The sequence below is a fragment of the Cygnus atratus genome, chromosome 2 (assembly GCF_013377495.2).
Source record: "Cygnus atratus isolate AKBS03 ecotype Queensland, Australia chromosome 2, CAtr_DNAZoo_HiC_assembly, whole genome shotgun sequence".
In the NCBI taxonomy this organism is placed as follows: Eukaryota; Metazoa; Chordata; class Aves; order Anseriformes; family Anatidae; genus Cygnus; species Cygnus atratus.
Window position 1 is genome coordinate 111,599,530 of NC_066363.1, and position 13,858 is coordinate 111,613,387.

Below are 13,858 nucleotides of genomic sequence, written 5' to 3' on the forward strand. Positions count from 1 at the left end.
AGAATCCACTTTGCCTGTTTTTATTCTCTGCTTAGGTAAGTCGTGCATGACAGAACAGTCATCGAGGAGACTGGGAGTGCTGCTTTTCCTCATCTGTCAGAATCATCAGACAGCTGAATTTGGAGAAAAGTAACCCCAAACATACTTCCTTGTAAAGTATGCCAAACTAATTATCTACTACATTTAGACTATGTTCACCCTTCAGATTTTCCAGATCCTTCTTAGTTGTGGTCAGCTTTGCATTGTGGGATTACCCAATTAGAGCTATTACTGAGCTCCACTATGTACAGCCTCTACACCAACTCATACTGTAACCATCTTCATGCAATTCAGAGTTTTCCAAAATCACTACCTGCATGTTCTGCGAACAAAAATATGAAAGATTCTAAACTGAAGAGCAGACAGTGGCCAGAAAAGATATTTCAGGAATACACAAAATATTTTGTTTCATCCTTTTCTTCCACCTGTGACACCTAAGGTATACAAAAGTGAAATAAAACAAGCCTTTCTTAAATTCATTATCCCTCAAAACCAGTGTTTTTTACACACATCTTAAGAAAAAACAAGCACCACCAATGAAGAATGCAAGTCATAAGGCTTCCAGATACAGTTACATCTCCCAAAATAGGAGTCTTAAGTTTTGCTATTTTAAAAAAGGGCGTAGACACCCAAGCAGTCAGACCTTTTATGACTGTCCTAAGTTTTGTAGCTTTCTGTCACACTCAGATGAAATGATACAATTCTACAGGTGAAATTGGGCAAGATTTTAGAGGCCCACTCATAAAGCACATGAAGCATTCTCTTCAAAAACAGTTCCACGTTAGAAAGACAAAGATTTCACTTAAAGTGAGACAGTTCCCCCCACCCCTTCAATGCGATCACCATGCTGGCTACACACTTGCATTCTGGACATAATTACTTACCTGAAACAGCATCATAGAACTGCTCTTCACTGATGATGCTGAGAGGAGGAGATCCCTTAACCAGAGACTGCTCTAGTTCATGGTGTTCAGTAGCTAGCGTCTCTAATGCTTCTGACAAGATCTTGTTTTTCTCCTGCTCATGCTCCAGTTTCAAATTCCTCACCTATAAGTAGATACATGCATGAATAAAATCTCATCTCTCCAAAGAATGTGTAGCTGAAAGCTATTCAGAAAATAGACTCAAATAAATAACTGGTTCGAAGGCAAACAGCTGGAACTGAGGCCACACTGTTAATGAGAATATTACAGCATGTCTGCGACCACGATATGGCTGTTACTCATCGTTTCTCAGTAAATGAGAAATCTTGTCAGGTAAGATCTGATATTATAAATCAAAAATCCACAAGCAAATTCAAACCAGATAATTGTACTTTAAAACTCAGGGGAAACGTTTACAACTCAGACAACCTTAAATATGGAGTTACAGTGATCAGTTTCCACACGCACCAAACTCCTTGTACTAGTCTGCTCTAATTTGGGCCAAGAAGAATCATCTGAATTGAATTACAAAGCAAATGGCAATGCCAGCTACAAATAACTGCAACTGAACTGTGAGCCGAAAATGTTTAACCCTGAGGATTGGAGAAGGAGGTTAACACAGAGACTCCTCTACTAACTGATTTAACTTCCATATAAACAGCTCTCCACCCCTCCCCCCCCCCCAAAAACAGTTTACAGAGGAGCCAGAAGCTGACGAGGAAAGAAGACCAGCCACCAGATGGTGGAAGGTTTGTTGTTTTTTTAAGCCCACACATGTAATCACCATCAGAGAGGAGAATATCTGCATATTGAGTCCAGGACTAGTAACAGGAGAGCAACATGTCCTTCCTATTTCCTCTTTTTTTTTTTTTTTTTTTCCCCTGCTGGTGCTTCCTGTCTCCTCCTCCTCCTCCTCTCAGGGGAAGGAGGAGAGCTCATAGAATATCCTGAGTTAGAAGGGACCCACAAGGATCATTGGGTCCAACTCCTGGCTCCACACAGGACCACCCAAAAATCAGACCATGTGCCTGAGAGCAGTGTCCAAACGCACCTTGAACTCCGGCAGCTCGATGCCGTGACCCTGGGGAGCCTGTCCCAGTGCCCGACCACCCTCTGGGTGCAGAACCTTTCCCTAACACCCAGCCTGACCCTCCCCTGTCCCAGCTCCATGCCGTTCCCTCGGGTCCTGTCGCTGTCCCCAGAGAGCAGAGCTCAGCGCCTGCCCCTCCGCTCCCCTCGTGAGGGAGCTGCAGGCCGCCATGAGGCCTCCCCTCAGCCTGCTCTGCTCTGGGCTGAGCAAACCAAAGGACCTCAGCTGCTCCTCGTATGTCTTCCCCTCCAGATCCTTCACCATCTTCATAGCCCTCCTTTGGATGCTCTCTAATAGTTTTAGGGCCACTCTTCCTCTCATCTCCAAACCACTTGCTCTCTTCCTTTCTCTTCCTCTCTCCCTTCTTGTACCTGTTTAAAAAAACTTCCAAGCATCCCCAGCCATTGCCTCGTACTCCAACTTACTCTCAAGGTCAGGTTGCAACTCTAACTCCCCCTCCACTACCAACATGCACGGACGTGACACTCTTGGAACAATTACAGGGACAACTTACACATGTTCCTAAGCAACTTGCACATATACCAACATTACCATCTAATTTAAGAATCATTTGTATGTCCCTATCTGGTTACTTTTTAATTACAAAAGCTCCGCTTTGGAGGCTTCAGCCCCCTCATTTGTAACCACCACTCAAACAGTGTATTCAGAGTTGGGCACAAATGAAGAGGTGAGAATTCATGGGCTAGAAAGGAAATACCAGAGCAGATTTGCCACTTCCAAAGAAGAGTTTCTATTTTGGCAGTAATATATCCTCTGGAGAAAGACTTATGGAAGAGATGTTCACCCCCTCAGTTGTGCCAAAGAGTAGATCAGCTGGTTTTGCTGCCAGGCTCTGAGTGTAGAGGGGTAGTCCAATTAAATGATAATTAAAGAGTATAAAATTGGGTTGCTAATTGAAAGCAATAAAATCAGTAAGTCACCTACTACCTAATAGTTTTACCTTGAACGAAATGGAAAAAAAAAATCTGGACTAGTTATTGTCACCTTCATTTAAAGTTCACTGTGGAGGTTCCAGTGAAAACATTTACTGCAGTGTTTCATAGAAGTCAGATGTGCTGCTGCAGGGGTTACATTTAGTAAGCAGGTTCTGCAGGGGCTACATCTGTATGCTATCAAACAGTTAAGGAACTGCCCATTTACAGAAACAGCATTAATATTTCCCTCTCCTGAGAGAGGTAGTGTGAAGCACTGATATAAAGTGGTGCTTTTCATTATCATTGAACAGCAACAAAAGGAAACCAGTTACTGAAATGGCATTTACATTTATTTTCTTTAGGTGTAAGAGTTAGATGCTCTTATCCTTAAATGTTTTGTTTTGATAGATGATTTGAGTAATTTGATTATTTATTTAAAACTTTAATTTCAACGTTACTGGAAAGAAATGGAAAGAAAATCAAAGTATATCTAACAAAACCCAGACAACCCTTTTTTTGCTTCCACAATAAGCATGGTAGTGTGACTAAAGCAACCAACAGATATAAGCTTAAGACCAAAAAAAAAAAAAAAAGTCCTTTATTTTAAGTTTCCTCTGTCCTGTTGTAATAGAGAACTATTCGGGATTTCAGAAGGTATACTGAAAACAAATTACCTTTTTGGAAAATAATTAGCCAGCTTTATAGAAAGGTTCACTTTTCTGTGTACTTCCAGACTTCCTAGCTGCCAAATGCTTACTAGTATAGCAGTTATACGCTACTAGTAGGTAATGAAAAAGCCTTTCCATCTGTTGCATAAGCAATACAACATTAGCCAGAAGCTAGGGAAAAAGAAAACGTGAAATTTGTTGCTTGCAGTTTAGGGGTGTTCATTCATAAATGAACGACCTGTTTTTAAAGCAACCCAAACTCAATAGTTGGGGACAGGACAGAAAAGTCCAATCTAAAACCTTTGTCAAGAGTACTGAGCCTGTGGGATGGCCTACACATTATGAGAGCCCTGAGGTGGCCACACAAACTTCTACAGCCTGGAGCTCAGTGCACAGTAAGAGTTTACTCTCACAGCTCTGAAGGTAGTGGTTTGAAAGTGATGCCCTTAAGCACCAAATCAGTTTAACAGTGTTAATGTGAGAAGTGAGGGAAAAAAAGTGGTCTTACTACCATTATTTGACTAATTTCACTTGTAGAAAAACAACGCTTTCAGAGATAGAACTAGCACAGCCTTCATGTAATCTACTTAAAAATGCAGGTATCACCGGAGAAATAATCGTTTAAAATACACATAGTATTACTTATTTTTATAAACATAAAACAGCTTTAAGTGATACCACCATTTTGTCATCTTGCCTATTATTGATCAGCTATATGTCTTTAAATCTTCCTGTGGTAATTTGACTGTGAAGTTAGGATTTTTATTTTTTTTTCCAAAACTACACAATCCATGCTTCTAAGCTTAAGAAGATGCAAGCAGATCTGTGGTATTTTCAAAGCATATGTTTATTTAAAACCATAACTAACTGAGCTATAGGTTTTCCCAAAGCGTAAGTAGTAGTTTGTTCTTATGCATGTTTTTCCCCATACCCTGTTTTTTTGATTCACAAGACTTGGCCAATACTTAAGTTCTACGATGAATGCTTCCATCTTCCTGCTGGCTACTCTACCACCATTTTTGGAGGTGATACTTCAGCTTTATCCCCTTTCCCACCCCAGTTTTTAATTCCCTATCCTGACTTTCCTCAGTGTCCCAACACACAAACAACTGCAAGGTTACAGAAAGAACATCCAGAGTAGTTCTTAAAATGCTTATTAACACAAAATCTTTAGCATTTATCTGTAAAGTGGAGAACTTTCAGAAGAATTTGCATTTCAGTATATTAAACTGGATTCAGAGCAAAGTTTTTTTGTGGAATATCATCTGATTTTGTGAAGTTGCATTAGCAAGTACTTCACTGCATTTTACGCACAGTGATAAAAATATTTAAATAAAAATAAGGTAGTAAATATTACCACAAACTGCTGCAGGTGTCAGTGTATACGCAGCCCTGGAAATTCAGTTCAAGCATATCCAGAAAAATATCAGAAGAGACATGCTAATGACAGCCTGTGTAAGGCACAGCTTGTGATACAGCCATGGTTTTTGTACCTTTTGTAGTTTTGCCTGAGCTGAGAGAGAGACAGATGGCAGTTCGCATCACACTGGGTTCAGCTCCACATCCTCCAGCTATGGAATGGCTGTCATGTTTCTGATCCCTGCTGCTGATCCCCGGCAACGCCAATGCCAGCACCGTAAGCTCTCAGTACTTCGTAGGGACAGCAGCACAGAGCGCTCCAGTGAGACCAGCATGAGGCCAGCCGAATTCTCAGCGTTCAACTGGTCAGGTTCCGTACCCTACCCTTGTCGGGAGCTATTTTGTACAACAGCAAGTGCAGTTGATCAAGAAGGTTGGGCTTGTGCTTGCCCTGTTAGACAATGACAGTTGACATCAGCTTTGTTTTCATCTCTAAAGGAAATTTTATAGTGAAGCATCATATTTGCAATTGCTGATGGAGAACTTCTAGCTTTGTCTCACAGAAATAAACACACACTCAATCATTAACCTTGCAGCTACAAACACAACTATAGCCTGATACACTGACACAGAACCACCGAGACAAGATTTCAGTATCTAGGTCAGCACAGCAATTTATTGTTATTATTTTTTAAATACATCTCCAACTGGAGAGATCTGATACCCAAGTTCTGGTAACTGGTTTCACTTCTGGTTTAGCTGAAGGAGAGTCCACCCTGTAGACAGTCAAGTTCTTCAGGCTGTATGTGCTGAATTGTGGATTTTAGTAGTAGAATCTAGTTATTGTAGCAATCAGGCCTCTGTTATTATTTTTACAGGAAAGCAACAGGCTGTTTGCAAATACTTCTATTGCCTTTCCATGCTACTAGCAATCTTGCTAAGCCCAAGAGCATGACTTTAAATTAACTCTTTCACTGCATGTTTCTGGCAGAATGGTCACGTGCCTATTCCAAAATATCAAATAGCTTATCTGTGTGTCACAAACACCAGTCCCATTCCTTTCCATATCTTCAGCTAACATGAGGTAGGTGGGAGACCAGAAACGTGCCTGTGACCACTACTTTTTTTCCCTTTTTTTAAAGGCTGAAGTCTTGAAGTATATCTGTGTAGCCTGTAACCAAGGCTTCTCTGTCCATCCTGAAGACATCTCAGTACAATACACAAAATACTTGCTTTGTGTGGTGCTAGATGCTTTTAATTTAAATTGAGACCCAACAACAGTGGCACTTTTGTACAGTAGGAAAGGGTCACACCACTGTACGCCCAGCTAATAAATGATTATCTCAGCAACATGCTATTGCAGCTGCAAGTAAACCCTCTAAAGACAACAGACAGCAAGCAAAGCACAGAACAATTCTCAACAGTATGTAGGGCTACCTGCCTTTACCATTAAAACAGTAAATTAAAACACAGCATACCTTAGCTCTAGGTTCTCCTGGACTGAAAGAGAGAAAAGGCAGACTTCACAACACCACAGGATGATTTAGTTAAATTTTACATTCAAAAAACCACCCAACTCCAGTGCTAGGAATAAGAATGTCCAAAATATGCAGACTTTCGAGTTGTGTAGGAAGGAAGAACCACCTCTTTCACATAGCAACCACCAGGGGATCCGAAGCCAGACTGCCGAGTGTCAGTACACCGTGTACCACTTCTGCTCTGCCATAAGCTGACTGCAGGAAAGCCGCCTATGACACTGTCTTACTGATGTCTCTGGTGGCTCAGAAGTGGAGCTTTGTCTTCAGAATGAATGGCTTTGTCCATTTGCCCCAGAAACTCCATCCTCCCCAAAACGTCACCACGTATGGGACATCTATCATGAAGCACAGGCATACAAGGATTCAAGTTTTCAGTAGCAAGCTAAAGGCTAGTCTAATATCTGGCTGAAAATTTAACATTTAAGCAAACAATTTGAAAAATGCTGCTGCAGCAGAACCGTTAGCTTTCAGTAGACACCTCTTGACATTCAAAAATGCAGTCCTACTTTCTGTAACAAAGTAAATGCCAAGCAAACCTGCAATCTGTTTCATGCTACACCTATTTATATGCAACTGTTAGTTTCCAAAATCAGCTACTCCAACACAACACACGCGGTATCCTGAAAGACCTAAGCTAGTGGACAAAGCTGTGCCTTGAAACTCGTTAGACTATAGAAAACTATTCACAAGAAGTGCTGGGAATTAAAAATGAGGATTCTTTCCCTTGTTCTGTGATCTTCATACCAAATGAACCCCCCCCCCTACAAAAACCTGATGCTGACAGAGCAAATTACCACCTCAATGCAGTTTGTGGTATGTACACTGTTTGTCTATTCTAACAGACAAGCTCACAATTGCAGTTTTGCTGTTAGTACAATACTGTCCCTATTGCTAGCGCCTCCATGCATAAGCCAGTTCTTTGTGATGACCAGTTTAAACTAGTCCTGAGTAAAGCTGTTATTACGTTACATCTGATGTGGAGTGAGAATACATGATTTCAAGAGTCAGGTCTGCCTCTGTGTCTTGGAGAAAACGTGTTTTTTCATTTCATCAAGGAAGAAATCTAAAGACTTAGAATAACCTCCCCAAGGCATATCTATTTAAAAACTGGAACAGTTCTATACATTTTGTTAGCTAGTTTTGAAGCATGCTATTACAGCACCGTAATTCTACAGGACTCGTTTCTGTGAAAAAGTGTTTTTTAGACTTTCCGCTACCTAGAGTGGGACTCAATTGTTGCCTAAGCAGCTACTGAAGTGGAAACTGAAACCAGTTACTTTCATTTGGAGTTCTTGTAGTTTAAAACATGCTTGAGCCTTAATAGAGGACATTTTCCAGAAAGAAAAAAGAAAAAAAGCTTGATTTTTACCTCTGCTTATGGGACTTAACCCTCATTAAGCACAAATTAGTAGTATACTATACAAAAATGCATAGTACTGCTTTTCTCCTACCCTCTCTCACTAATTCCCACCCCCCTGCCCCCACCCCCCAAAAAAACAACGATAATGTAAACATGCCCAAGTACAGTATTTGAGTTACCAGAGAAAAGGCTCAAGTGCATTATGAATACTCTTATGACACATCATAAAACTGCAAATGTGACAGCTCACATTGGGAACGCTTTGTTTTTTTTTCCTTTAACAGATCCAAACAGTTTCATGAATACATCACTAGATTCCTACGGCCCTAAAACACGTAAACATTTTCTACAAAACCTTCTGAGTTCCTATCTGTTTACACACAGGCCCTTCCACAGAGTACCCCTGCTGACTCACTACTCCCAGTCACAATCAGCCACAGGGAACTTGTGACAAACATACGCTACCTTAACATATGTTAAGACGTCATATCCTAACCCCCCATCTCCTGGAGTAAAGTAGCTCTTGTAAACTTGGTCATAGCCTTTGCTCACCCCAGGGTGCAGAGAACTGAATAAAAACGTCATGCTTTACTTCAACCATTGCTTTTTGCTTAGGTTCTCTCTCTATGCTATAAGCTTACCATTTACCTGGCTTTTAGAGATCCATCAGATCTCTAGCTAAATATAGAAAAGTCAGGTAGCACTTGCCAGTGACTTGAACTACTGCTAGTGCAATTACTGAAATGCAAAACGAGACTTGAACGGTTAATCAAAGAGATACTGATCTCTCTGATGATTGGTAAAGGGTTACTTACTGTATCACAAGACATCACTAGTCTTCACCACAGAAGTCTGGCCAGCTGAGTCTACAGCTACAGCATCTTATTGAGGTCATCAACTTCAAAAGAAAAAACCCCAGATGCTACCATAACATTTTGCTCTCTTTCAGAGTCATACAGGCAACATCACCATTAAAGTTCTTTCCTGGTCAAAGGCTGAAAGACCCCCAAACACACAAGCAAATCCCATATGTATAAATTCCTAGTCCTCGTCATCTATTCACTTACATCCCAACTCAAAGCCCATAGAAGAAACCAAAGGCTTTGTGATTCAAGTCACAAGACTGCCTCAATCATTCCCCAGATGAACAAAAGGATTCGTTGTTAGTCAACTACCAGCGTTCACCTCAAAGTTCAAGATGAGGAGTACAGTGGTGCTAATTTGGAAAGGCTACATTTCAATCTTCTGAGTGCAGAGTTACAATAGCTCCCTATACTTGATTAATTAATAAAATTCTGCTAATGAAGGACAAGATACAATCATAAAACTGCAAAACCACTGTTAGAACCAAGACCCAAGCTGTTATCCAGAAACACAGACTTTAGCAGGACTTACCTCTGCCAGGCCATGTCAACACCCATAGACACTGAAGTATCAAGAGAACTGTTACTCAAGAGAAGAGCTGGAGATTCTGATCTTCTTCCAGGATACAAATGCATTATGAAAATCCCTAATTTAAGACCACCTAAATTAACAGTTTCTGAACCATTCACATGCTAGAGACAAATACCTTTTGTCTCCCACCTTTCCCTCCTAGGACACTGACACTTCCTCTTCAATGTGGAGCTTGCTGCCTTGCTTCCCATCTCCTATTTCCACATTTGGCTATAACAAAGTTCATCTGTTCAGAGGCCAATGAAGCACCCCAGTTCTACCAGCGGAGAATGTTGCAGCTCTGAGCCAGGACCCCATCCAGGAGTGCAGACACTAACTGCAAAGACTTCATTTCTGATTACAAATTCGAAGCACGGCTTTGGCTTAAAAGCTTTGGCTTAAGCTTTTCTATCAGAAGTTCTTCTGTTTTGTTTCTAACATGAAACTTTTTGGCAATTCCAAGTCTCCTTCTCTAAAAGTTTTTTTTTTTTTTTCCCAGCTGCATTTTATTTAGATCATTCAATGCATGCTGATAAGTCTCATAAGGAATCTAGTTAGGTTTGAGAGCTGCAGAAGTTGCCAGCTTCTAGAGCACATTTGGTTCCTATTTGTGTTCCAGTATTATTATAATGATGATTAGTCAAATATCAGGAGTTCAGACAAAAAGCCTTCTGATTCTGTTTTTTTTCTGTTAAGTATTGTTTCTATTCTGAGTCAAGCTGAAATTAAATATGGCTGCTATTCATATTTGCCAATAACTTAAGCCAAAATAAGTTAGGGCTGAGTGACATCAGCAGTGATGTACATGTTTGGGAAGTTCATTTCAAGTTGCAGAGCTGCAAGATTACAAAAACAAAAAAGCCCCACACCCCAAGATACTCTGCTGCCCCAGAGAGATTAAGCATCTGTTTCCTCAGAGGCATATGCCACAAGTAACCTTACCCAACTAAGTGCCTTGTTCAACCAGATCTATTGCCAACAGCAGTAGAACGGTATATTGCTGCATGCTTTCAGATCTGCCAGGGACTTTTTTGGTCTTTTCCTTTTGAGAGGCTCTGGACATCTTTGAAGATTGTTAGTCTGGTCTCTGTTTGTGAGACTAAGATGTAAGTGTTCTTAAGAACGCACACAGGAAACATTTCCTTTTTTATTCTCAAGGACTGTTTTGAAAACGGGTCTTAAGGCAGTTTTGATCTAGCTACTTCCCTTAAGTATTTTTCAGTATACACCGCTGACTACTTTGATCAACCTGTTTGTATACCCTCCCTTCCCCCACACTTCTTCCCAGCTGGACCGCAGCGAACCCACGTATTAATGTTTTCCCTTTTGAAGTAACTGTCACATTTTTCCTATGTTTGTGTTGGCTTTTACTGGCTTTCTAGTGCTACTACACAACTGGACATATTTTTGACTCAGAATGAGACCAGCTTCCTATCAAAAAAATTAACACTTCTGGAGCTGGTTGTCTGTTCCTCAAGCTCTATATTCAGAATCCTGTTAATTAATTATAAAGAATAAGTAACTTTGTTTTAAAAGCAATTCCAAAAACCATGCATGCTGTACAGTTATTTCACGATTATGAAAAACTCACGCGCTTTATTAGCTAGTTCTTACTTCAGAATAGGAATGCTTAAACAAGTATGGATGCTAACCAGACTAGTTTAAAAATAAAATAATCTGAAGTCCTACCTAGGCCAGAAGTCAACAGTGAGCTTCACAACACAGTGCTAGAGTTGCGACCTCTAAACAAAATCCACTTTGGAAAGCATTCTCATTTCCTATCTTTGAGAACAGACGCTTCTCAGCTTTCCAATATGAAAGTCTCAGACTTCGTAGAGAGACACAAACACAGAAATCTCATTTTTAGTTGACATTTGTGAAGGACTTACAGCGTTAAGAAGTTTGTCTCTTTCTAGGGAAGGTTTTCCTCTCGGGCGCTGTTTTGACCTTACCCTGAAGCAGGCAACAGCAGGCAGACACACGCTAGGCCCTGGGTAGGCTGATAAGGCACTTCCTGGAATTTGAGCACGTCATACTGAAGTTCATCCTGCATTTAGGGCAGACACAACTGCGCTTCTGGGCTACAGGAATCCAAAGTTCACACCCTTCTATCACATTAGCAAAAAGACATTCGCATTCTGAGAGTACGAAATACCTTCTCCCAGTTCACATTTCTGCTAGGAAACATTGCTAGAGTCTAAAACCACTACAGTTATCCTAAAATATGACACCTACTGTTACGTTACAAAGAGACACTACCAAACACACCACCCTTGCCATGCCGAACAGCTAGATAATCCAAACAAATGTTCACACTTGGTGGGACAGATCTTTTCTCATTATGAATAATTTCGGTCAGTTTTATCTTTATCTGGGGGATTTTAGCACTTTTTCCTGTGGCAAGAATTCAGTGTGCTATTCATTGCTACTCAGGTCTGTCTTGTACAACACGTAACAAAGAATTAAGGAAATAAAACAAGCTTGCTTCTGAGTTACATATGCTTCCATGGACAGCTAGCTCATCTAGCAAACTTTTTAATGATAAATCATTTATTAATCCGCAATATGCAATCCAGTGGCTCCTGCACTTCAGAGGAAGAAGTAGTCTCAGCTTAAACTTCTGGTAAGCTCTTTTATGAACTTCTCCAATAAAAACCACTGACTCCTAGAAGAAAACTAGAAGGTAGATTTGATGAAAGTATAAACTTAAGGAACGCCACCACTACCACCCCCCTCCCAAAATGAAATAGGATCTGATAGCTTAGAGCGACAGGTTGCTTTTAAGATTCTTAAAATTGTATGCGGGAGCAAAGACAAGAGTTAAAAAACACGGACTGTATGTTATCAGCTGATTTATGACACATGGTTCCTTCAAGTTGTCTCCAATAACTATACTACGCTACCTCTTAAGTACTATGTGGATGTTTCAGCAAAGATAGCAGCATCAAGATGACTTTTATATCCAACTAGTTGCCTCTGGTTTTGCCTCCTCTTTCCAGTGAAGCAGTCAGCCTCTGGAAGCAGTGTATAACTGAGAGTTATGCACCAATATATGCTGGCAGCCACCCAGCTGAAAAGCAGCTTTGCAGAAAAGGACCTGGGGGTCCTGGTGGACACCAAGCTGAACATGAGCCAGCAGTGTGCCCTTGCAGACAAGAAGGCCAATGGTATTCTGGGCTGCATTAGGCAGAGCACTGCCAGCAGATGGAGAGAGGAGATCCTTCCCCTCTACGCCAAATTGGTGAGGCCACCCCTGGAGTGCGGGATCCAGTTCTGGGCTCCCCAGTAAAACAGAGGCATGGACACACTGGAGAGAGTTCCACGTAGGGCCACCGAAAGGATCAAAGGACTGGAGCACCTCTCCTATGAGGAGAGTTAGAGAGAGCTGGGACTGCTAGAGAGAGCTCGCAGAAGAAAAGGCTCAGGGGGATCTCATCAATGTCTATAGATGCCTGAAGGAAGGATACAAAGAAGACAGAGCCAGGCTCTTTTCAGTGGTGCCCAGTGACAGGACAAGAGGCAACTGGCAGATTGAAACATGGGAGGTTCCCTCTGAACATCAGGAAGCACTTTTTCACCAAGCAGAGTGACTAAGCACCAGCACAGGTTGCCCAGAGATGTTGCAGTCTTCATTGTTGGAGATGCTCAAAAGTTACCTGGATATGGCCTTGGGGAACCAGTTCTAGGTGGTCCTGCTTGAACAAGGGCATCTTGTCCAGATGACCTACAGAGGTCCCTTCCAACCTCAACCATTCTGTGACTCTGTGAGAGCAGAATTTATCCCTGAGCGCTAAGAGTGGCTTTAGAGGTGGTGAAGAAACAGAACAGATAAAGCTAGATTTCTACTATCCATAGGTATTGCAACTGCCTAAAGTTTCAAGCTGTGCTAAAGGCTCAGTCAGCTCATTTTCTCCTCTATTTGATTTGTCTGACCTTACAGCAAGGTGTTACACTGGAACAGCAGACAATCCAATCTGCATGCGTAGCACAGAACACTTCCACAATTAATAGTCTTGTTGGCATTGCCAGTAAGGTATAAACTACTGACACATATGGATTAGCACATTACCCAAAGGAGCTATACCATTGTCTTGACACATTCTCCATCAAAATGATGAAATTGTATTGTATGTATGACTTTGTGCCATTGTCTGTCAGTTCAAGTTCTCCACGTTCCTGCGGATGCACTTCTGCTTTCCAGAAGGTGAAAGCAGTTTTGTTCTCTCTAACATTTCTGCCACCATAGCTCATGGGAGAGAGAGAGAGAGAGAGAGACCTAACAAACAACACTAAATTTCAAGCTTAATGGGAAGGTGTATTTCTATTCAAGAGTCAAACAACATATCCAAACAAGCTTATGTTATAGAAGCAGCATAGCTGTGGCAGCACAAACCTCTCTGAAGCAGATGAACAAGCATGTAGCCTGCTTCCAGTTATAAGCTAAGGACTACTCCTACATTATGATGCACGCTGTGGACTTCCTGCAAATAGGCATGCTTTAAAGGCATTTTC

At 41.2% G+C, this 13,858-nt stretch overlaps 1 protein-coding gene across 10 annotated transcripts in view; it reads right to left on the minus strand.

Annotated features, from left to right (window-relative positions):
* The window catches only part of OSBPL1A (oxysterol binding protein like 1A), a 77,723-nt gene that overhangs the window by 27,863 nt on the left and 36,002 nt on the right, over positions 1–13,858 (minus strand). For 7 of the 10 annotated variants that reach the window (XM_035564056.2, XM_050708458.1, XM_035564059.2 and 4 more), the window contains one exon: positions 924–1,086. The exons of 1 other annotated variant lie outside the window; for it this stretch is intronic. In XM_035564056.2, the coding sequence (XP_035419949.1) occupies positions 924–1,086 (163 nt within the window). Of the gene's footprint in view, positions 1–923; positions 1,087–1,746; positions 1,808–11,235; positions 11,352–13,858 lie in introns of those variants that run through there. 2 more of the 10 variants (XM_050708463.1, XM_050708461.1) reach the window with 2 other exon arrangements.